The 23,532-nt window shown below is 39.1% G+C and overlaps 1 protein-coding gene across 5 annotated transcripts in view; it reads right to left on the minus strand.

The window, feature by feature from the left end:
- Nucleotides 1-4,111: 4,111 nt before the first annotated feature.
- Nucleotides 4,112-23,532, minus strand: part of GLRA2 (glycine receptor alpha 2) — a 189,235-nt gene continuing 169,814 nt past the window's right edge. For all 5 annotated transcript variants that reach the window (XM_020877628.2, XM_020877627.2, XM_070462606.1 and 2 more), the window contains one exon: nt 4,112-5,622. In XM_020877628.2, coding sequence (XP_020733287.1) covers nt 5,344-5,622 — 279 coding nt within the window. In that variant the 3' untranslated portion in view covers nt 4,112-5,343. The remainder of the gene's footprint in view (nt 5,623-23,532) is intronic.

The following is a 23,532-nucleotide window of genomic DNA, read 5'->3' on the forward strand; positions in this document are numbered from 1 at the left end:
AAAAGTTTGACCACTCCTGGTCTAGGGAAGAGTGCCAGCAGAAGAAATAGCACCAGCAAAGGCTCTGATGTCGAAGTGTGGTTGGCGTGTTTAAGCACTGGGCACTATGCCTGGAGGGAAGGGGCGGAAAAGGGTTAGGGGGAGCTCAGATCATGTGGCCACAGTGAAGGTTCTGACTTATTCTCTAAGTAAGATGGGACGCCACTGGAGGTTGAATGTAGAGTGGAATGATCTGACTTATGCCTGGCAAGGAGCTTTCTTGCTACTGTCTTCCTTTTATCTCTTCTGCCTTTTTCACTACCCTGCTCCTAAAGCCTTCTCCTCAGAAAGTAGGGCTAGCTTAAGAAATAATTATCCATGGAAGGTGATACAGCCTTGGTTAATCCTAATCCTTGCATATGAAGAGTCTCCTATCTCTTGATTCTGTCCTTTTTGAGGACCAGGAACTTCTGATGAGACTTCAGTGTGTGTGAGGACTGACTGAGCTGTCTACTCCACAACCAATCTTACTGGGAAAAGGCTGGTGTAGCACGCACTTCACAAAGAGCAACCCAGAGCTTTGCTCTCCTCTTTGAAGACAGATTCACCTATTTATGAATCATTTATGCCAAATTAATAATGAACTTTCTAAATTCTGGCTCATGGTCTAAAAACATCTAATGCACACTACCCTCACCTTGGAGGAAGCTGAATTGCTTATGATTTTTGAGATGCATTTTCACCAAAGTAGCAATATTGCATCTTTTCTTCAGTGAGGACATGTGTGACAGTGTGAAGGTCATTTTCCCTCCTTCAAAAATGGGAATAAATACCTTCTAAACTAAATTCCATTTGTCTTTTTGTCAACTCCAGTGTGTTTTGGATCATTCAGTAACACAAGACATATACTCTCAGTGAACATGTTCTTAATACTATATGCACCATTTGTACTACCTCTCTTAGGCATTTTCAACAGAAATGTTGTATGCTGTCCTTTACCAATTTATTTTGTTATCCATGAGTGTGGGTCAGTGGTACAATGACTTTTTACTTTCCAGGCTTTTATTTTCTTAGGCAGTGTGGTCTCCAGGGGATCTTCCCAACCCAGGGATCGAACCCAGGTCTCCCGCATTGCAGGCAGATTGTTTGCCAGTTGAGCCACAAGAGAAGCCCATGGATATAGTAAAAGGAAATAGTCTGAGGAGTTAGGAAACAAATGTGGCAGATGTTCAACCTCTAATATGTTAGATGACTTGAGTAAGGTATATGATTCCTGGAGCTTCTGTTTATCAATTCTTTGTGATCTGTCTACCTTGGATTATTATTAGAGTTGAATGCTGTTGTAGACATAAAATCATGTTTATATGTTGAAAGCACTATATGAGTATGAAGTTGTGGTGCTATTTTCTACTTTGTAATCTGTGAAGAGCATATATTACTTGAATCATTCAATCTATACTGCAAAAAAGAGAAAAAAGCCAAACCCAAACTGGTGAAAATAAGAAACAGTTTAAAGCAGAAGTTAAAAGTAATTTAAAAAGAGCATTTGGCAGATATATTGTTTATATTCATTCAACAAATTGGCTTCAGGCTTAAACTAGGAGATGCAAAAGTCCTAAAAAATATTCCAAAGAGGTTTTTTTTTTTCCTTTTCCAAAGTGGTGAATCATATGATATGGAATTTTATGCTGTGTTTTAGTTAGAACCTACTTATTTGATATTAAAGGAGTAAGCAAAATGTAAAATGATATTCATTTAATCTTTATTGGAGAATTTGCTTTCAGAATTTGACTTTTTTTCCGGTGGCATGGATGCAGCATGTGTGTGTATGCTCAGTTATGTCCGACTCTGCGACACCATGGACTGTACCCTGCCAGGCTTCTCTGTCCATAGATGAGGAGCTTAGTGCTAATACTGTTTGGAAGGATTTTTAAAAATCAACAGCCAGTCTGGTTTGTAGAATCTATTTTGGACCAAGGTGTTTGAGAGTGCCACAAAGAGTCTTAAGCCTTGAATCATCTCAATCTGTTCTTAAAACCAAGTGGTAGGAATTGAAAAATGTTTAAAAGTCAAATCCCCAAGTAATCCATTATCTGAAAAGTGGTAGCAGTAATTGGTTACTTTTCATTGCTTAATTGGAAAAAACTTATATAAACTTTGTCCAACAGGCACAGCATAGCCTCCTTCACCAAGTTTTCCCTTAGTGATAGTAATGATACTCATCGAGCATTTCAGCTTTGGCAAGCAGTACAGAAAACCTTAGAAACATAACCATGTTCTTCCAGAAGCTTCCAATCTAGTGAAAACTGGTGGTAAATTCTTTTCCTCAGAGCCATGATTTTACTTTTGAACTATTTTCTTTCAAGTACTATTGTGAAAGAAAAAATATCCTCAATTCTTCCATTATAAGGGAATTATGTATTTTGTCAGAATATGTGGTGCTTAAAATCTTTCCCTTGAGATTTTATTTATATAACCCAAATTCAAGAGTGATTTCTAATGAAAGGCAAATTCCATATGATGTAACTTATGTGTGTAATCTAAAATACAGCACAAATGAACCTATAGACCAAACAAAAACAGACTCACAGATATACATAACAGATTTGTGGTTGCCAAGGCGGAGGGGATAAGGGAGAGAGAAGAACTGGGAGTTTGAGGTTGGTAGATGCAAACTGTTTTATATAGGGTGGATAAGCAACAAGGTTCTAATGTATAACACAGGGAGCTGTATTCAATATCTTGTAATAAACCATAATGAAAAAGAATATGAAAATGAATATATATATGTATATATAACTGAGTCACTTTGTTCTACTTCAGAGATTAACACAACATTGTGAATCAACTATACTTCAATTTTTAAAAAAGTTCTTCCCACTGAATGTGGACTATAATTAGAGAAAAGTCAAGAACACTTCTTGCCATCTAGGATGTCTTTATCTACTTGTGTGGCTGGCAGATACATTTAGACGTGAATATTTAAACATTTTTTCTAATGTGGGGACTACACCCTCCCTCTGAAAATTATACAGTCAGTATACACTTTAATTAGACATGATTGTTCAGCTTTGGATTTTCCTCCAAGGTGCCTCCCCATCCCACCATATGTAGCCTCAGGGCTCTTCCTAGTACACTTATGTGGTCAGGCCCATCTTTGGGAGGCATTTTAGCCTCAATTTTACTACTTTACCGTGGGAGCAAGAGATTTGAGACCAATCAAAGACTTTGCCTTATTTGTTTGGGAAGGAATGAACAATAAGACAGAAATAGTGTTTTGTGAAAGAGGCAAAAAGCATGGCATTAATCTAGCCGAGGCTAGGAATTGTATAGCTTCTTACCCAGTGTAGTACAATTCATAATAATAATACTGATTTTATTATTATCTGTTAGTTATTGAGAATTTACTATCTGCTAGACCCCAAGTTAATGGCTTTACTTGCATTTTTCTCAGTTTATCGTTTTAAAAGTCTCTGAAATAGGAGCTACTCAGAAAAATCAGGTAACTTATCTAAGGTAACCCTGTTGATAGGTGGCTGAGCTAGTCTTTCTGTCTCTAAAATTCATGCTTTTAGCCATTCTGCAATATTCCTTTCTATGGAAATGATTCAATATTTGAATAGGTTTAAAAGGCCATAAACATCAGCTTAGAAATCCACATCTTCCTGAAAATTTTATGATGGATACCTTTAGTTAACAAAAATCTACAAGGGCCAAGATGAGTTACCTCTATTTCACTGGGGCTCTCGGAATTATTTTTCATCATGGAACTCTATTCCTGACAAAAGCAGGGTGGATAGGTGAACAGGTTGATATTTTAAATTTCTTTTCAGTTTGGTATTTTTTGATTCCTAAGTGCTCTTGAAAGTGTTCTGTATCTCATATCCAGCATTAGCTTCTGCTTACAATGACTACTAATACTTCCTTGTCTCCATTTCCTTGTTTCTACAATGAGAATGATGTATTTTTTCTTTCTTCATGGAGCTACTATGAGCTACATTTTTATATTACAACAAAAGTATAATAGCTATGTAAGTACTTCAAGTTTATGAGGAAGACTAGAAACAAAAGTCTAAGTTACCATTCTCATCTAAATTATTTACATTATAATGCAAGAGTGGAAAGACTTAGCTTCTGTGGCACACTTAGCTTTATTGAAATTGAACAAATATTTTTAATAACCCCTTTTACAGCACATGTAAAATTTAATTTTTCATTATATTTTTTACAGGTTGTCTTTTATCTGAGTAAGCAAAAATACGTCTTTTTTTTTTTTTCTTACTTAAAACATGTAGCCAGGATTCAAACCACATAGCTCTGGTACCAAAAAGGAAACAGGTTATGAAAATCACAGTACAACTTTAAAATTCTTTAAATTAGTTAAAGATATTTCAAACAATATTCACTTGGATTGACAGTAGAAATCATGGGTCAGTTGACATTAAGATTAATAGTTATACCTACAATGAAAGCAGAAATGGGAAGTTCAAGCTAATATGAGCTACATTGTTTAGGACACATCATCTTCATAAATACTGTGGCTGAGAGGCTGCAATGGCTAAGTCACACTTGAGCACTTAATTGCACATAAATATAGGCAAAGCGGAAAAAAATGTTGTGTGCTAACTTGGATCTAAAAGAAAATGGGCATTTATTTTCAAGAGGGCATATGATCAAATCAACTTCACAATATACAATTCAAATCCCCAAATTGCATCTCGGAAAGAAAAAGAATATTAAAATGCACACTTACACAGACAATAAAGTAGAAACCTGTTCTTTGTGATTGGTATGTATTGTTGTTGTTGTTTTCTCAATAAGAAATTATTTATGACCACAAAAGGATTTCTCAGGTGAAACACTAATTACAGACATTGTAAAGAACATAGCTCAGGAGGCTGTTTTAAAAACAAGGCAGCATTTTCCTGAAAAATTTTGGTCCTCAACTCACTATAGTCTAGTCACTATGGTCAGATGGTAAGCATTTTCTGTGTGTGTGTGTGTGTGTGTTCAAACTATCTTTTCAGTACCAGAATAAGTCCAAACCAAACCAAAAAACAAATAGCCCTCAAGTACTTGACCTTGCATATCATGTCTAATTAATGCATCATCTGAAAGAGCAATGCTAAAGACTATGAATGTAATTATGCTCACGTGATTCTGCAAAACCTTAATTTTGTGCAAACATTTTCCTTCATTGCCCGGATAACTTATCTTTATTCATGTAGGTGCCAGGAAACCCACCCCCATGATCCTCCCTCCCCCCTCCCCCAGTCTTCTCTGTCAAAGTGATATAAAGACAATTTCACTGTATTTACAAGCACAGCAGTTAGGCAAGAAGGTCCCAGGATCTGAAGAGCACATCTATTTCTTATGGACATCTTCATGCCGAATGATCTTGTATGTGATCCAGTAAAAGATGTTGAAAATGAGGAAGGCCAATGGGAAGGCAGCTCGAGAAATCGTGTCAATCCTTTTTGCCCGGTCCACAAACTTCTTCTTGATGGCATCTGCATCTTTGGGGGGCTGTGGGAGCTGGTTGGCAGGTGTGGCCTTGACAGCTGCTCCATCTTTCACTTGAAGGCAGTGACCCATTCCATAACCACTGAAATTAAAGCGACTTTCACGAGTAACATCTTCTTCCTGCGAGAATAAAGACAGAGGAAGTACAGATTGGTTGTCAGTCAAATCAGATGGAAGATGCTTAAAATTCTTCAGAAGTAAAAGGATAAATCACAGTTAACTGGTAGTGTGGGAGGCTTTTGGAATGGGGAGTTGTCTTTCAAGTTCAACTCAATTATTCATGGAACAGATATAGTTCATTAACATTGCAGGCTCAGAAATTAAGGGTAAGAATAATGACTCTGTGGTCATTTTAATTAAATGAAAAATAGAAACACCTGCATTATATTCAGCACTGACTTTCCTGAAATCTAGTTTATTAATCCACAGCTTTGGATAGATTTGTTTTTAAAGCCAAGTCTTCAAATCCCAGTACTGTACTCTAAATTTCTAAAGAGGACAACTCATTCATTCACTCATTCACTCAATCATTCATTTACCCATTCATTCATTCAACAAAGCATTTACTGAATCCTCGTCATGTTCCTGAGCTGTTGTGGCCCATTCACAGCCCAGTTCTTTCCATAACCTTGGCTTTAATATTAGTGTTAGATTTAATAACTCCTTAAATGTACACCTTTCCCCCCTCCAACCCTCCAGTTCATCTCAGTTGGATAGCAGAGATTAAATATTCATTGTTTGGTGTCCAATATTTCTACCATAGCTAATTTTTCTGTCAATTTTTTACATTGCTTCTTTGGCTATTCATCTCTACCATATTTAAACGTATGTCATTTTAGCTCATGTCAGTACCTCATTTCTACATGAATCAGATAAAAGACTGCAAAGTTATAACCTCTGGGTAAAGAGAAAATACCCTTTACAGAGACAAAGGTATGGAATTTTGGTGTGTGGTTAGGTTGAAAAGGTAGGATTGAAATGATCTGCTTAAAAAAATTTAATTCTAAATAGTCATCAATTGAACCATCTTCTGCAACTAGATTAGTGCTTTCTACAATACTGTGCCACCCTTTTGACTCACCAAAGATATCGCACTCTTTATCTTTCCAGAGAATAATATTATGTTAATTAATTTGGTTACATTTTTCCAAAAGACAGTAAAATTCGGTATTTTATTTCATCACTGTTTATTGCATGTCAGTTGTGCCTTCACGCATATAAAAGGTATACTGAATGAAGGACTTCTTAAAAAAATTTATTGGAGTTTAGTTGATTTGCAATGTTGTATTACTTTTAGGTGTAGAGCAAAGTGACTGAGTTATACATATAGGTATATCCATTCTTTCTCAGACTTTTTACCCACATAGGTTATTACAGAATATTGAGTAGAGTTCCCTGTGCTACACAGTAGGTCCTTGTTGGTTATCTATTTTATACATAGTAGTGTGTATATGTTAATCCCAAGCTCCTAATTTATCCCTGCCCCTACCACATTTCCCCTTTGGTAACCAAATTTGTTTTTGAAATCTGTGAGTCTATTTCTGTTTTATAAGTAAGTTCATTTGTATCATTTGAATGAAGGGCTGTTAACATAATATTAGTGAGTGCGAGCCCAACTGTAATCCAAATGGTACAACAAAGGCAAATTTAGGTGAGGAAAATCAGGCCAAAGCTCTTCTTATAACTGTAAAACTACTCCTTTATAAAACCATCTTCCCAATACTTTTATGTATTTGAGACTGTCTTTCACAAGTTGGTTCAGGATACTCTGTCTCATTTCTTAACAAATATAAGTAAGATTTTTGATTCAATAGTTAGTTGTTGAGTGTTGAGTTTATGGCAAGCATTTTGCTAGATGCTGGGAGACAGTTGATGAAGTTGGACAAGAGCCCTCCTTGCATGGAGCTTTTAGAACCAAGTGGAAGTGGCCAAACTAAAGACATTTTCATGTAAGGAATGTGGCTAAGAAAACCCAGCTGGATATTCGAGTACTGCTATGTGCTCAGCTCTCGAAGTTCTATAATAGACACTTCAACTGGACTCAGATTCAAGTAGTAAATCTGCTTTCTTTGTCTTAAAATGGGAATGATATATTTTATAGGTGTAAAAGTTTCAAATAAGTATTTTAAAATGTGGAATAAACAGATATATTAATCATTACAGTGTCATTGAAAGACTTATTAGTTAGCAAGTAAAGAAACACACAGGTCTCTTGAAGGAGGGAATGTGTTAGTTATGAGTTATAAGCAGTCTTATTGTTCCTACCTACTAATTAGATAATTAGGTAATTAGATCTGAACCAGTGTGTGAGAGAAATAGAAATGGTGTCAATTGGTTTAGTAAATAGATCTAGACTAGGAATTTGACTGTTTGGGTTCTAAGCATGTCTCCAAGGGTTATAAGCTATGTTTTTCTTAGGCAGGATATTTATTCTTTCAAGGCTTGGAGACCTCATGCCAAAATATTGAGGCTTGGCTAGGTCTGTGGGTCTCAGCTTTGGCTGCTAGGGAAATTTTACAAGTTATATTTATACCTGCTTCCCCTCCCAGCCTCTTCCAGGTCAAGTGAATCACAATCTCTGGGAATGAGAACTGATAATCCATATATTTATATATATTTTTTTCATTTATTTTTATTAGTTGGAGGCTAATTACTTTACAATATTGTAGTGGTTTTTGTCATACATTGACATGAATCAGCCATGGTATTTACATGTATTCCCCATCCCGATCCCCCATCCCACCTCCCTCTCCACCCGATTCCTCTGGGTTTTCCCAGTGCACCAGGCCCGAGCACTTGTCTCATGTATCCAGCCTGGGGTGGTGATCTGTTTCACCCTGGATAATATACATGTTTCGATGCTGCTCTCTCTAAACATCCCACCCTCGCCTTGTCTTCAATACAAGTGGTTAGAAACCAGTGGCCTAGATCAGCTCTAATGTCCAGCTCTAAAATGCTGAACCTAGTCTGTTATTAAGTCTAAGATAACTTTTTAAAGTGAAAATCAGCCCTCAAAATATATTTCCCTTTATCTGCCTAAAATTACTGTGCTGTTTTTCCTTTCCATATCTGTAGAATCTTACAAATTGCTGTTCTGTATCAACACTTAGAAAGTCATGATTAAGTGTGTAGTTCACTGCCTGAGTGAGATAAGATTCTTTTAAAATTCCTGGGTCCCTGAAGAAATAAAAAAGGGTAGTTAGCTGGTAACTGGTTTTTAGCACATGAAACCAAAGGAAACCTAAATACATCCATTTTTTTTCAGACTGACTCATTCATTTAATTCCTGTTGTCTATTGGCATACTGTGAATGGACAGCTGGAGAGGTTAACTCATTCGGTTAACTAGCAGGACTAGAATAGAATAATGCCAGATTAGGTTATTATCATGTCATACATTGCCGTGAAAACTGTAGGTGCTTAATAAACTTTCATTGACTAATGAACAAAGGAAATTTTAAGAGAGTTTTCTCTCTGCTTGAAAATACTTTCCCTTTCCATTCAATGGTATTTCAAATTATACTTCTGAGCATAGTTACAACTAATTAAATCAATTCTTTAAAATTATCCACCACAAAATAAATCTGTCGTAGGTAGAAATTATCCATTTAATTTTTCATGTGCAGGAGATATGAATGCTAGTTTAAGGGTATTCTTATTTACCATTATGACTCATTGAATGCATTTTAAATATAGAACCTTAAATTACCCACATCAAAGGGCTTAATTCAGAAAACATAATTGCAACCACTTTGAATTTTTGTGTTATAATGAATGACTAATTGCCTTTATAGCAGGTTCAGAATAAAATGCTATGGTATGCCTTTATAGCAGATTCAGAATAAAATGCTATGGTAATATGGCAAGATTCCCATATGAAGGCAAAATGGAGATGAGCTTGAGTCATGGATAAACTAAAACTGACATAAAGAACAATCTGAAGGCACAGCTTAGTTGAATGTTTTCACTGGGAGAGTTGGTGTGATCCTCTCAGTGAGGAAAGAATTTCAGGCACATATTCTCCATTTCTTCTAATTAGCCAGAAAACGAATTACTTAATTATTGCTGCTGACCTGCCATCTTCAGTATCTTTGAGCAGTGAATACATCTAGCTCACTCTGTTTTGTTATTCACCGATTCAATTTCATAGAAAATGAATCATCCAGTCAAAGTTTCAGTACATGCAATTTCTGTATCCCACTTTGATAAAATCTCCTTAAATCCTGTCTACATAGAAAGCACTGCCATGGCACTATGCAATTCATTGGAGCCTTATCACCTTATTTTACTTATCTTAGCCATTTGTTTTACTTATTATAAGATTTACCCATTCCTGTGTTTGGAATAACTCTTGTCTAGATGTGAAATTGAACCTAAAGCTCAGCAGAATTGCATGGTACTGAATTGTTTGTTATAAGCAAATTATTTCAATATAATTAAAGATTATGGGACTTATGCAGTGAAAGATTTCAGTGGGACCAGCATTTCTAATTTGTCTTTTATGTCCTAAAAAGGAGGGAAATAAAAGGACTCCTATAAACTGAGGTGGGGAAAAACTCCATTCCATTTCTCACCCAGATTCTTTGATTGAATCTTCAGTCTTCTGGGCCAGGATATGGCCCAGTTGGAGGTGAAAGTTGCAGTGAGCTTCAGTCAATGCAAGGACATAAGGAAGTCTTCAGCCCTACTTAGGAAAATGAGTCCAAACACAAGCAGATTTTCCCCCAGAAAGTCACCTGAGCAAATGAAGCCTTGCGTGCATGCTTTGTTGCTCTGTCATGTCCCACTCTTTGCGACCCTTTGCACTGTAATCCTCCAGACTCCTCAGTCCATGGGATTCTCCAGGCAAGCATACTGGAGTGGGTTGCCATTTCCTTCTCCAGGGGATCTTCCCAATCAGGGACTGAACCCACATCTCCTGTGTCTCCTGCACTGTAGGTGGATTCTTTACCTGCTCAGCCATCAGGGAAGCCCAGTTCTGGGTGGTACTTAATTGTAGACCTGCTGATTTCTATCACCTAGACTTGGAGAAGAGGGATGGCTTTGAGAAATTCCCAATTCTTATGGCCTCGGTTTTCTTCTCTGTATCATGGGGACTTGGGAGTAGATGTGAATAATAGATACCATATATTGATTATAATTATAAACCATGCACTTAAAACCACAGTCAATCCTATCACCAAACTGTCCCTACAAGTCACAAGGTTTCAGAGGAAATTGAGCCTGAGAGAAGTTATGTGGCTTCCTGAAGTGATATTGCTAACAAATGTGGAAGCTGAAATTCAAATCTGATTTGTCAGATCGCCAAACTCTCTGAACACTCTGAACAAACATTCTGAACACTCTGAAAGTCTCTGGTTTTTGTGAATTTGTCTCTATCAAGCCCCAAATGACTTCCATTCAAGATTATAGATGAAGAATCCAATCGAAATTTGTGGAACGACTGATCTAAAATAAAGTAAGCCAAATATAATTCCTTGTTGCTTAATGATGTGGCAAAATGAATTAAAACTGTTGCAGTGTCATTTGGGGGTGGACAGTGAATAGTATTGTTTCCCAAAAGAAAGCCATATCAGTGGATCATCTCTTTTTCAATGCAGGATATCAGTATTATTGATTTTCCTTTTTAAATTATTTTTAATTTGAAGATAATTGCTTTACAATATTGGACTGGTTTCTGTAACCTCCCTCTTGAACCTCCTTCCCACCGCCCACTCCATCCCATCCCATCCATCTAGGTTTGAATTCCCTGAGCCACACAGCAAATTTCCACTGGCTACCTATTTTATACATGGTAGTGGGTGTGCTTCCATGCTACTCTCTGCATTCCTCCTATTAATAGTGATTTTTGAAGGAGAATGAACTTCTGGTGTTCATTTCTTGAGCAGTTGCCATTTATGTATTCATATTTCCAACAAATAATTCCTTGAGCCAGGAATGTGGCCAGGAATTGTGTGCCAGGTATGTGGTGAGGATACAGCAGTGAACAAGGAGATGAAGTCTCTTCATTTTTGGAGTTTACATGCCATTGGAGAAAACAAGTAACAAGTAGAGAAATCATGTGTACACACACACATATTTATACATATATATACATATACACAGTTAAGACACTCCCACATATTTGTGTACACACACACACAGATAATGATGAATGCATTGAAATAAAACAATCAAGGTAAGACACCTAAGAAAGATGAAAGGCAGAGAAATGGGTGTTTTAGATTGAATGGTCAGAAACGTCCCGAGGACATGCCAGGCACTATGCCATTTGCCAGGAATCCAGTGATGAGCAAAACAGATGAGACTCTTGCCTTCAGGTAGTTCCCAGCCTTGAGGTGAAGACAAACATTTATGAAAGAATCACATGAATACAGAATTACTAACTATGATAGGGCTCTGAAGGAAAATTATAGGGTGCTATGAGAGCTTATTAATAGTGGTCCTGGTCTGATCTGGCAGATAAGAGAAGCTTTTCCCTGGGGAAGTGATATTTCATTAGAGGTTTGAAAAAAAAAATGAGAAGCATTAAAGAAGGGACAGCAGAGTTGGGAGATGTCTGAGATCAGAAAGTTTCTTGCAGTTGAGAGATGGTAGGATGGCCCGTGGAATGCAGAAAGAAAGGGGGGTGAGACAAAGTTTCAGAAATGGCCAAGGACTGGATCATATGAGGCCTTGCAAGCTATGGTACTGGTTTCGAGCCTTATATTAAGAACCAAGAGAAGGAAAAAATGAATAAGACCTTAGGTTTCGGGGGTCATGAGAACTGAAGAGAATGATATGAGAGAGATATGAACAAAGGTTTATTGGGGCTCAGGTGAGCCTGAAGCCTTTAGAGTTGGTGAGGGTATGGATGGTAATATTACTGAGAGATATGCAAGGCAATGTGCAAATCATCTATAATCCCCTGATTCTGAAAGAAAACTCTGTAGCTACCTATTGATGTTTAGAATTTGTTTCCAATTTTCTTTTTTATTATTATTTAAAATTTTTGCTTCCCAATCATATTAAAGAATAGGTAGACAAAGTCTCTGGATTGTGATAGCTGATTCCCACTACTGTCTTCATTCACCAAAGGATAAGCTCTTGAGAGTGTGCCTGAGTCATTTCTGTACCCTTCTTCCCTGGCACGATGCTAGGCCCATGAGTTATTCTAAAATTGTGCTTGGAAAGATCCTCTTGATTCTGACAAAGGTCTCAGAAAGGATGTGCTCCCTGGGGGAAGGGAGGGGACAGCAATTGTCTCCTAGCTGATTTCCATTTCTCGGTCACTTGCAGTCCTTTCTACAGCCTCTGGATCAGTCTTGCCCAAAGAACTTCCAGCCTATCCCTTTCACTGCAGACTCACTAGCCTTGACATTGTAGGGGAGGAGGAGACACTAGGATAGAATCTAAAAGGCTTGGATTGAATTCCCTCAGTCTCTCAACATTTTTGGTCTCCTATTTCCTCTTTAAAATGAAGAGATTAGCCATTTGGCCATTTTCTGAGTTTGAGTATGGGACTATAATGCTATCTAGTATATTGCCTCGAGACTAATCTCTAGCTGGTTGATATGCTTAAGACTTTTCTTCTCAACTACAGACTAGACAGTATGCAAACAAAGGTCTTAATGTCTTCTTCCTCCCCCTGCCCTGATGCCTTCTGGTAGTGTTGGCCTTGTGGGCAGGCATATGTGCAATCATACACACCCCAGTGCTTTGAAGGGTCCTATACTTGGTTTAATGCTTTGCTGTAGCCATCTTGAAGTTCGTAATGGTTTTTGAACAAGCACCCCACATTTTCATTTTGTACCAGGTCCCACAGATTTTGAAGCCAGCCCTACTTTCTGCTCTAGTGAAATTGAAGGAATGCACATTGCTTCCATTCCTGGCTTAATACTTTTTAGCAGTTTCTCATCTCTTTAATGACCACTCCCAAGCTCCTTTGTGACTTTCGAGGACCCACCATGTCTTGTCTTATACTTGATTATCTCATGGTGTTTCATGGTCTTTGGCTTTATTTTTTTGCATAGAATAGTCCTCACCTCCCTCTACCTGGTGAGCTCCTGCATGTTCTTCCAGACTCTACTCATCTCTTTCAGGATGCCTTTTCTTGACCCCTGTGCCTGGGCCATGGGTCTGTAGCCCTGAAGCTGACCCCATAATGGAACCTGTTGCATCATACGTTAAGATTAGCTGCTTATATGTCAGCCTCTTTTATGTGACCTTCAAGTGTAAGGACCCAGTTTTGTATACCTTGATTGCCCCAGTACCTAGATCAGTACTGGGCTAAAGTTGCCTATGTTGAATACTGTTGGTAGCTCAGCTGGTAAAGAATCTCCCTGCAATGCAGGAGACCCCGGTTCGATTCCTGGGTCTGGAAGATCCCCTGGAGAAGGGATAGGCTATTCACTCCAGTATTCTTGGGCTTCCCTGGTGGCTCAGTTGGTAAAGAATCTGCCTGCAATGTGAGAGACCTGGGTTCAATCCTGGGTTGGGAAGATCCCCTGGAGGAGGGCATGGCAACCCACTCCAGTATTCTTACCTGGAGAGTCCCCATGGACAAAGCCCTGGTGGGCTATAGTCTATGGGGTCACAGAGAGTCTCGGACACGACTGAACGACTAACCACATATATAAGATAAATGCTTCTTAGATGAATGTTGGAAAAGTCTTTCATGATATGAGAAATGCTTTTCTAGCTTACTTATTGCATGGTCTGTTTTTGCATATTGAATTTATAGAAAATTAGGGCAAACCTCAACTCCACAGTGCCACTCAAGAGCTGAGGTATTTATGATCTATATTTGAAACACTGTCCATTTTTTTTGTTCCAGTGTTAAGTTAGTGAGTAGACCAGATACTGTGAAAATATATAAAATTAGATCCATCTTGTTAACAATCTTAGCAAAAAATATGTACTTCTTTGCAAAGAAAATAAATGGAATAGACAAGCCAGAGTACAAGAAATAGTTTTTCATTTATGCATCTACTCACAAATCAAAATAATAAAGCTAGGTAAATGAAAAGCCAGTATGTTTTATATACATGCAAGTATTTTACCAAATAAATGAGACCTTATCAGTTATTACACATAGCAAAGACTAAGGAATATTTGCATAATATTAAGGGTATTTGAATTCATATGCAATCCATTTGGGTTTGATGAAGAGAGTAAAATTCTTGTAGATCTACAGTCATCACCGAACAGCTTTAAGTTTTAAGTCTTGAAATTTTAATTAATAGAACATTTTTCTTCACAAATCTCTTTAAACAAATTAATACCTGCACTGTAGTGCTCTGCACCATTTGCCTGTCATTACACAAAATCCCTTTCATCGTCTCAATCACACTTGTTATTTTTACAAGCTTCTCTGTGTGTGTGTACAGAAAAAAAGGCAGCAGAGTTTCTTATTTGGGACAAAGCTCACTTCCAATAACTGGGGAAAGATATGTGGGCAAGAGAGAACAAACAGGATTCAGCTTTGATATGAGCTGGGATTCCAAAATTGCTGTTGCCACAGCCTGCAGATGCCTTGCAGGAGTTAGGGCACTGGGAGTTGAGCTGGGCTAAGACTCCTAGTTATCCATGAAAACCCATCTTTCTTCTTCCATTAGTGGGTCTTTCTTGAGGTCAAGGTTCCTTACCTATAGCATTGTTGACATTTGGGGCCAGGTAATTATTTTTGTGGTAGAGAACTGTGTTGTATATTTTAGGATATTTAGCAGCATCCCTGGTCTCTATCTGCTAGAAGCAAGTAACACACTTCCGCTGCAGTTGTGACAATCAAAAACATCTCTAGACATTGCCAAATGTCCCTTGGGGGGCAACATTGTGCCTACTCAAGAAGCTCTGCTTTAGTTGGTCATACATGTGCACGACTGTATCGAGCCTCCCCTGCACCTGGCGGCGGCGGGGCGGGGTGGGGGGGCATGTAACATATCTAGTACCGGGAAGTCTAACCAGCTCAATCTCCAGACCAGAGTCTAGGCATCCCTTAATAGCTCCTCCACTCCTTGTTGGTCTGAGCCACCTTACAGTGGTTCATCAGAATCATTTCCACCAGAATCACAGAGATCATCTTCTATCTGATCCCCTGGCTTCTAGACCCTCCCTCCCAATAAGAACGTCTATTCTTAATCCAGCAACTAGAGGGATACTGTTAAAATGTGAGTCAGGTCAGATCTTCATGAGCTCAAACCTCCAGTGGCTCTCACTTCAGTAAAATACAACTCTTTGTAATGTCCCATTTACTTCTCAGGGCTCAGCTCTTGCTGCTCTCCCTCTAGTCCAGGTGTCAGCAAACATTTTCCTTAAAGGGCCAGGTGTAAATATGTTAGACTTTATGGGCTATCCTGAAGATATAGGTCCATTTAATGCATATTTTGAATCTAATTTTCTAAAGTGAGCTATATACTTCACTCTACTTTGGACCACACCTCACCTCCAACACTCTATTTTTTTTTAATAGACTGAAAGGAATTATTTAAAAATAATTGACTTTTGACTCAAAATCTATAAAACAGAAATATTTTCACTTAATGTCAGCTGCAGTCTTAGAAAGTAGTTTAGAAATCAATAACATGGTTGTGATGTTTCAATGCCTCGAGAGGGAAGCAATGCCTTGCATATGGAGATTCTTTTCTAGTAGTCTCTGTCAATTCTGGTCTGGTCAGAATGCTCAGAAGACACACTAAAGTCTAAGAAGCATGAAGGTGAACGTCTTCCATCTGGAGTATGAGCTGTTCAATTATTAACATAGCTTGCCATCTGTTCAGGCTGTAAGCAAAGTGAGTGTTGAGAGTGTCTACACAGCACAGACTGGAGGGGACAGGTGATCAGAGGGTGAGTCCACTGCCAAACTAAAAGCAATAGCAATAGAAACAACAACCCATCATATCAAACACTCACTTGCTTTCTTATGTGGATGACTGTGACTGCCAGATTCTTCAGACTGTTGTCATGCTTTGATCTGTATATGTAACATATACACTTGGTGTCAAAAAGTGGTTACTGTGTGAGATTATCTGTTGTTTACCTGGCACTTCCACTCCTGGAGAAGTGCCTGCCTACAGCTGGAAAAAACTACATTGCCCAGAATTCCCTCTTTGATTGGTTCCAGGTAAGGGTTTGCCAGTGAGAGGAATTTGGGAGATCTGGAAGGTAGAAGGGAAGGAGAGGCCATTAGTTTGGAGAGTGTTTGGGGGTCAGATGAGGCTGATTTGTTGGATAGAGTGGCATTCCACACCTTTCTATGGGCTCCAATTTTATGATCCCACTTTGGAGGTGAAATATGGTAGCTTCTGAGATTTTCCTGTGAATACCTGCTTACCTCACGAGAAGTTCTGTTTAAAGTTCTGTCTTCTGACTGTAGCCTTCCGGACCTTCCTTTCCCCAGTTACTGTCATATTTATATAAATTGTAATTTCTACAGTAAACCCCTTATCCTAGTAGTATGTATAGTGTCTCTGTTTTCCTGACTAAACCCAACCAGATATGGATATATAGGTAATCAAGGCTTCCAAGCATCTTGATGCAAGTTACTGTAGTTTTCTTCAATTAAGATTTATTGAGCATCATAATGTACCAAGTATTGGAAAGAAATAAGGGTACAAAGACAGAGCCCTGCCCTTGAAGTCATTGTGGGATTGGTGTAAGAGGTCTAGAATATGTGGACCAGTGGCTTTCAACCAAGAGTGATTTTGCCCCCCACCCTCCAGGGGACATTACATAATGTCTGGAGACGTTTTTGGTTGTCACAGTGGAGCAGAGCGTGCTTTTGGCATGTAGTGGGTAAAGGCTAGAACACCGTTAAACACCCTACAACACACGGGGCAGCACCTCACAACAAAGCATGACTTATCTAGCTTCAAATGTCAATAGTGCTGAGGATGGGAAACTATGATACAGACAAATGATTCCAGTATAATGTGATATCTGCTACCTGATAAAGGAATGTACAGGCCACAAGATACTATAGAAGAGGTGATGTTAGGCTAGAGTAATTAAAGGACAGCTAGATGGCAGGTTTTTTCTTTAATAATACCCTGGAATGCACTGCTTCTGGAAGAATACATGAATATCCAGATATGTTATAGAATGTAAAAGCACTCTCACCTGGTACACTGACCCTGCTTTTTAGTGCAACTAGAGAGCAGCTCAGAGACACTTGTCTGTGCTATTTAGCCAGGTGAGCTGACTGTGGCTCAGATCATGAACTCCTTATTGGCCAAATTCAGACTTAAATTGAAGAAAGTAGGGAAAACCACTAGACCATTCAGGTATGACCTAAATCAAATCCCTTACAATTATACAGTGGAATGAGAAATAGATTCAAGGGATTAGATCTGATAGACAGAGTGCCTGAAGAACTATGGACAGAGGTTCGTGACACTGTACAGGAGGCAGGGATCAAGACCATCCCCAAGAAAAAGAAATGCAAAAAGGCAAAATGGTTGTCTGAGGAGGCCTTACAAATAGCTGAGAAAAGAGAAGCTAAAGGCAAAGGAGAAAAGGAAAGATATACCCATTTGAATGCAGAGTTCCAAAGAATAGCAAGGAGAGATAAGAAAGCCTTCCTCAGTGATCAATGCAAAGAAATAGAGGAAAACAACAGAATGGGAAAGACTAGAGATCTCTTCAAGAAAATTAGAGATACCAAGGGAACATTTCATGCAAAGATGGGCTCAATAAAGGACAGAAATGGTATGGACCTAACAGAAGCAGAAGATATTAAGAAGAGGTGGTAAGAATACACAGAAGAACTGTACAAAAAAGATCTTCATGACCCAGATAACCATGATGGTGTGATCACTCACCTAGAGCCAGACATCCTGGAATGCAAAGTCAAGTGGGCCTTAGGAAGCATCACTATGAACAAAGCTAGTGGAGGTGATGGAATTCCAGCTGAGCTATTTCAAATCCTAAAAGATGATGCTGTGAAAGTGCTGCACTCAATATGCCAGCAAATTTGGAAAACTCAGCAGTGGCCACAGGAAAAGGTCACTTTTCATTCCAATGCCAAAGAAAGGCAATGCCAAATGAATGCTCAAACTACCACACAATTGCACTCATCTCACATGCTAGCAAAGTAATGCTCAAAATTCTCCAAGCCAAGGCTTCAACAGTATGTGAACCGTGAACTTCCAGATATTCAAGCTGGATTTAGAAAAGGCAGAGGAACCAGAGATCAAATTGCCAACATAAGTTGGATCATTGAAAAAGCAAGAGAAATTGCTAAGAAGTCCAGGAGGGCAAACCACATTGAAGGTGCTGACCCAAGTGCTGGAAAGATTTACTTAGTAAACTGTGCCCTGCTATGACCCTCATTATCTCCTGGAAGTTTCTGGTCATTCTGATCCCATTTTGAGAAATTCTGCTCTAATATAATCAGCACACAACAACAGTTTGGTTCCGGTGTATTTTCTCTTTTGATAATCTTTGATTTGCATACTATTCTATGTCATCATTTCCAAGGGTTTCACTTAAGCAGCAAGTTGCTTGCTGCCGTTATAATGTTGAAGAAGATTATAATATGTAATATGTGTATGTTAGTTGTTCAGTCGTGTCCAACTCTTTGCATCCCCGTGGACTGTAGCCCACCAGTCCCTCTGTCCATGGGATTCTCCAGGCAAGAATACTGGAGTGGGTAGCCATTTCCTTCTCAAAATATATAAAATATATAATATGGAATAATTTTAAAAAACATAAATAATAATGTGTAACCTCGTTTTATGTAAACTAGGCACAGAATGGATTTATTTTTAGAGGTCTACACAACATGTTTGTGGAGGTCTCTCTCTATCATAGCCAGTTTTGACAGCCTAGAGGCTCCATACTATAATAACACCCTTCCAAATAGCCACTTCTTTCTTTCTCCTCTTCCCTCCCACTGCTCCATTTCTGCTGAAAGCTGCTCAGTGGGAGAGCAGTCAGTGCCGTTGGCTGTCAAAGTTTGGCAAACTGTTCATTTCTGCAGGGAGCTCAATAAACTCAAAAACTGAGAGCTCTATCCACAGAATTGGACCTATATTTGGTCTTGCCCTTGATCCTTTCCTCCCAACTTTGAAGAGGAAGGTTAACATCATGATGAAATCACCCAGGTGTGACTTGGAGAAGCCTTAGGAAGGTTTGACAGAATGGCAGTGAGGCGTATCCTGAAAAAAGAGATGTCTCTGGGCCATCACTTCATTGCTTTGCACAGTTGCAGAACAAACATGTTTTCTCCAGGTAAAAAACTGTAAACCTACTTTCTGTGGCTGATCATATTTTTTGTGGAATTTGAATGATCCTCATACGCTAGGTCTACTCTGTTGAATATGGATGGACTATAGGTTCTGTGTTGAAATTAACAGCAAATGAAAACTATAAACCATCAGGAGGCACTTTCCTGTTGCTTCTTCCAAGGACATGCAAGGCAGTGAAGTGAACCAGAAACACAATCTATGCTCCATTCTTCTGGATGATTGTTTACTTCTGTAGATCATCTGTGCCTCAGCTTTCTTCATCCTTCCCTGAAACCATTTATTCACTAGCACTTCAACTGTAGTTTCTTGTAAGCAACTCTTGCAGAAAAAAATATAGGAAAAGGGAAATGGAAAATAACAGAGTTTTTTTTTTTTTTTTAAGTATCTGTGCTGCATTTCCAAGATGTCCCCTCCTTCTCTTTCATTACTATGGTTACCAGATCTGAGATTTCAGGCAGAAAATTGTCTGTAGGCCCAGAGGGAAGATTTATTGCAGTAAACTCAGAAGACAGAGATTGGGCAAAATTTGAAAATAATACTGGAATCCGTTGATCTAATTGTCCACCAATCAAGTTTCTAATTAAGAGAATGTACATGAAGGTAGGTAGCATAAGACATGGCAAGTAATGGGGACTCTGCCTCCTTTTCCTTTTCAAAGATGCCAATGCAATAGTTATAATCAGAGTCAAAGAGGGAAACTTGAGTGGTGATAAGAAGAAACATTTTCATAGAAAACAGATGGAAATCCTGAGCAGATGTATCTTTTTCCCCCAGTGTATGCCTCCTTATGACACAGCTTCCATGCTATAGACACAGGTTACTTCCTGGTGAGCCCATAGGGTCTTGGGCACCACAGTCATCAGGTGGGGTGTGGATGGGGGCTGGTACGTAGGACAAGGGGTTCAGTGCTTTGTGGTGAGGCATACTAGTGAGAGCAAGGTAAGCCATCTGTCCCTGTCGTCATAGCAACCAAATAAGGACCCTGTGCTACTGGAGCTTGTGACTGAGTCTTAAGGGTATTTGAGAAGGTTTAATCCAGGAAGGCTCAGATGAACTTGTTTACCTAACCTGCTGTACCCTGAAGTCACTTCTTTGCTGTGACCCAAGATAGAACACATATTTTCCATTACCAGCCAGGCCATGCACACACATCCCAAACACACTGATATATCTAACAGAAACAAAAGGTTTGCAAAGTGATATTTAATTTTCCAAAACAGGATGCACTCTGGCATTTTCTAATTTTTTTCTAATTTTTATTTTGCAAAGAAGCTGGTAGTAAGCCACTGAGCTGATTTGATGACCCACAAGTCACTCACAGCCCACAGTTTGAAAAGTAGTATGTTTAATGGTCTTGGTTGGTTTCTTTGCTATCATTATTCATTTATCACATCTTTACTGAGTATCTGCTATATGATAGGCATGTGCTATGATGGGTACATGCTTGTCACAGGAAAATTTAAAAGAGAGGCTTTCAGATCCACAGAAGAGTCCTGACCAAGTGTCACATGTTCTGTTTAAATACATAGCTGCTGTCATCTGTCATGATTGAAAAAGTGCTGAGGTTTCACAGGGAGACTGGGAGACAGCCTGCTGTGATCAGGCATGGTGGTAGGCCCTGACACTTCCTGCTGAGCCCTAGACTCTATATACAGCTTTTGTTTGATTTTACCAATGAGGTAGCAGTAAATGCTTCCAAGTTTTCAAGAACTTCACAGGGGAAGCAACTTTTTGTTACAAGAAATAAGATCCAGTGGTGAAAGTTTCTGAATTCACTTTTCTGGTTATCCATGAACTGATAGTTTCCCTCCAGGATAAATATCCAGATCCTGTTGGCACAGATTGCTAGGCCCTTTATAATCAGGCCCTAACAGATTGTTTGAGTTTCACTTTCCATTGTTTCTCATGACATACCCTTTGCTTTAAAAACTCTCTGTTCCCTCAATAACCCAGACTTTTCTTCCTCTCTGGGCCTTCCTTTTCTCTTGCACTCGTCTGCCTGATGAATGACAATTCAACCTTCCATCCTTAGCTCCAGAATGATAGCTCCCTCCCAGAGGCACTTCCTCCTGCCACCTCTAGCGGTAGCCACACCTTTTCCCTATTCTCTCCTAAATGCTTCCCTTTTTTAGGTTAGAGTTGAATAATATAGTTGTGAGCCTCTTATGCACTGAACAGTAGGCAGTGAAATTAATCAAAATAATATGCAGGATTGTTTTCAAGAGTCAGAGGAGCATGTGGAGATACTTTTACATCAAGAACTCAATTATAGTATTCCAGGTAACTGTCTATTCCTTTCCCCGTAGATTTTTGTGTGGGGCTAGAAGTCAGATGCCAGTGGGCTGGATTCTTGTGAAGACATAATTTTGGATCTTTAAAATGCCCTGCATAAGAAATGACATGACTTCTAATGACTTATTGCTGACTGGTTTCCTACCTTCAGGCCACTGAGCAAGGAGCCCTGAGTTGAAACCAGCAATTCATTCAACATTTCTCAAGAACCTAGTATGTACTAGACAATGTGACAGGCTCTTCAGATTGAAAGATGAATGATAGCCTCTGCTGTTTAGAAGATTGCTGATGACCTTTTCTTGTGGGCTTAAAAAGAAACAAGACAGACAAATGAAGAGAAAGGAAATATTTGATGAGTGTTGGCTGTGTGTAAGGCACTGTGGTTTGCATATGAAAAGTGAAAAATCTCTCAGTCGTGTCCAACTCTTTGAGACCCTATGGACTATACAGTCCATGGATTCTCCAGGCCAGAATACTGGAGTGGGTAGCCTTTCCCTTTTCCAGGGGATCTTCCCAACCCAGAGATTGAACCCAGGTCTCCTGCATTGCAGGAGGATTCTTTACCAGCTGAGCCACAAGGGAAGCCCAAGAATACTGGAGTGGGTAGCCTATCCCTTCTCCAGCAGATCTTCCTGACCCAGGAATCAAACTGGGGTCTCCTGCATTGCAGGCAGATTCTTTACCAACTGAGCTATCAGGAAAGCCCCATGCATAATCTTTATTGTTGTTAAGTCCTAAACTCATGTCCGACTCTTTGCAACCCCATGGACTGCAGCACACCAGGCTCCCTGTCCTCCACTATCTCCTGGAGTTTGCTCAAATTCACGTCCATTGAGTCAGTGATGCTATCTAACCATCTCATCTTCTGCACCCTCTTCTCCTTTTGCCTTTGATCTTTCCCAGCATCAAGTCTTTTCCAGTGAGTTGGCTCTTTGCATCAGGTGGCCAAAGTGTTGGAGTTTCAGCTTCAGCATCAGTCCTTCCAATGAATATTCAGGGTTGATTTCCTTTAGGATTGACTGGTTTGATCTCCTTGCTGTCCAAGGGACTCTCAAGAGTCTTCTCCAACACCACAATTCAAAAGCATCATTCTTCAGTGCTCAGCCTTCTTTATGGTTCAACTCTCACATCTGTACATGACTACTGGAAAAAAACCATAGCTTTGACTATACGGACCTTTGTCAGCAAAATGATGTCTTTGCTTTTTAATACACTGTCTAGGTTTGTCATAGCTTTCCTTCCAAGGAGCAAGCATCTTTTAATTTCATGGAGTACATCACTTCAAAAAAGTGTTTCTACCCTGGGCTTGTTACTCAAACTGGGAGAATATATAGGAATCCTCGCTCCCTATACTAGCACAGGAATTGAGAATAACCAATAACAAATGCACTTTCCCAGTTGCAGACTGTAATCAACAACTCACTGGAGTTGCTGGTGTATGGACTCCATCTTGACTATCCTGCTCTAGATCAGTACTTCTCCAACTTTAATGCACACGAGCATCATTTGAGGCC

This window comes from Odocoileus virginianus, unplaced genomic scaffold, assembly GCF_023699985.2.
Source record: "Odocoileus virginianus isolate 20LAN1187 ecotype Illinois unplaced genomic scaffold, Ovbor_1.2 Unplaced_Scaffold_6, whole genome shotgun sequence".
NCBI classification, from domain to species: domain Eukaryota; kingdom Metazoa; phylum Chordata; class Mammalia; order Artiodactyla; family Cervidae; genus Odocoileus; species Odocoileus virginianus.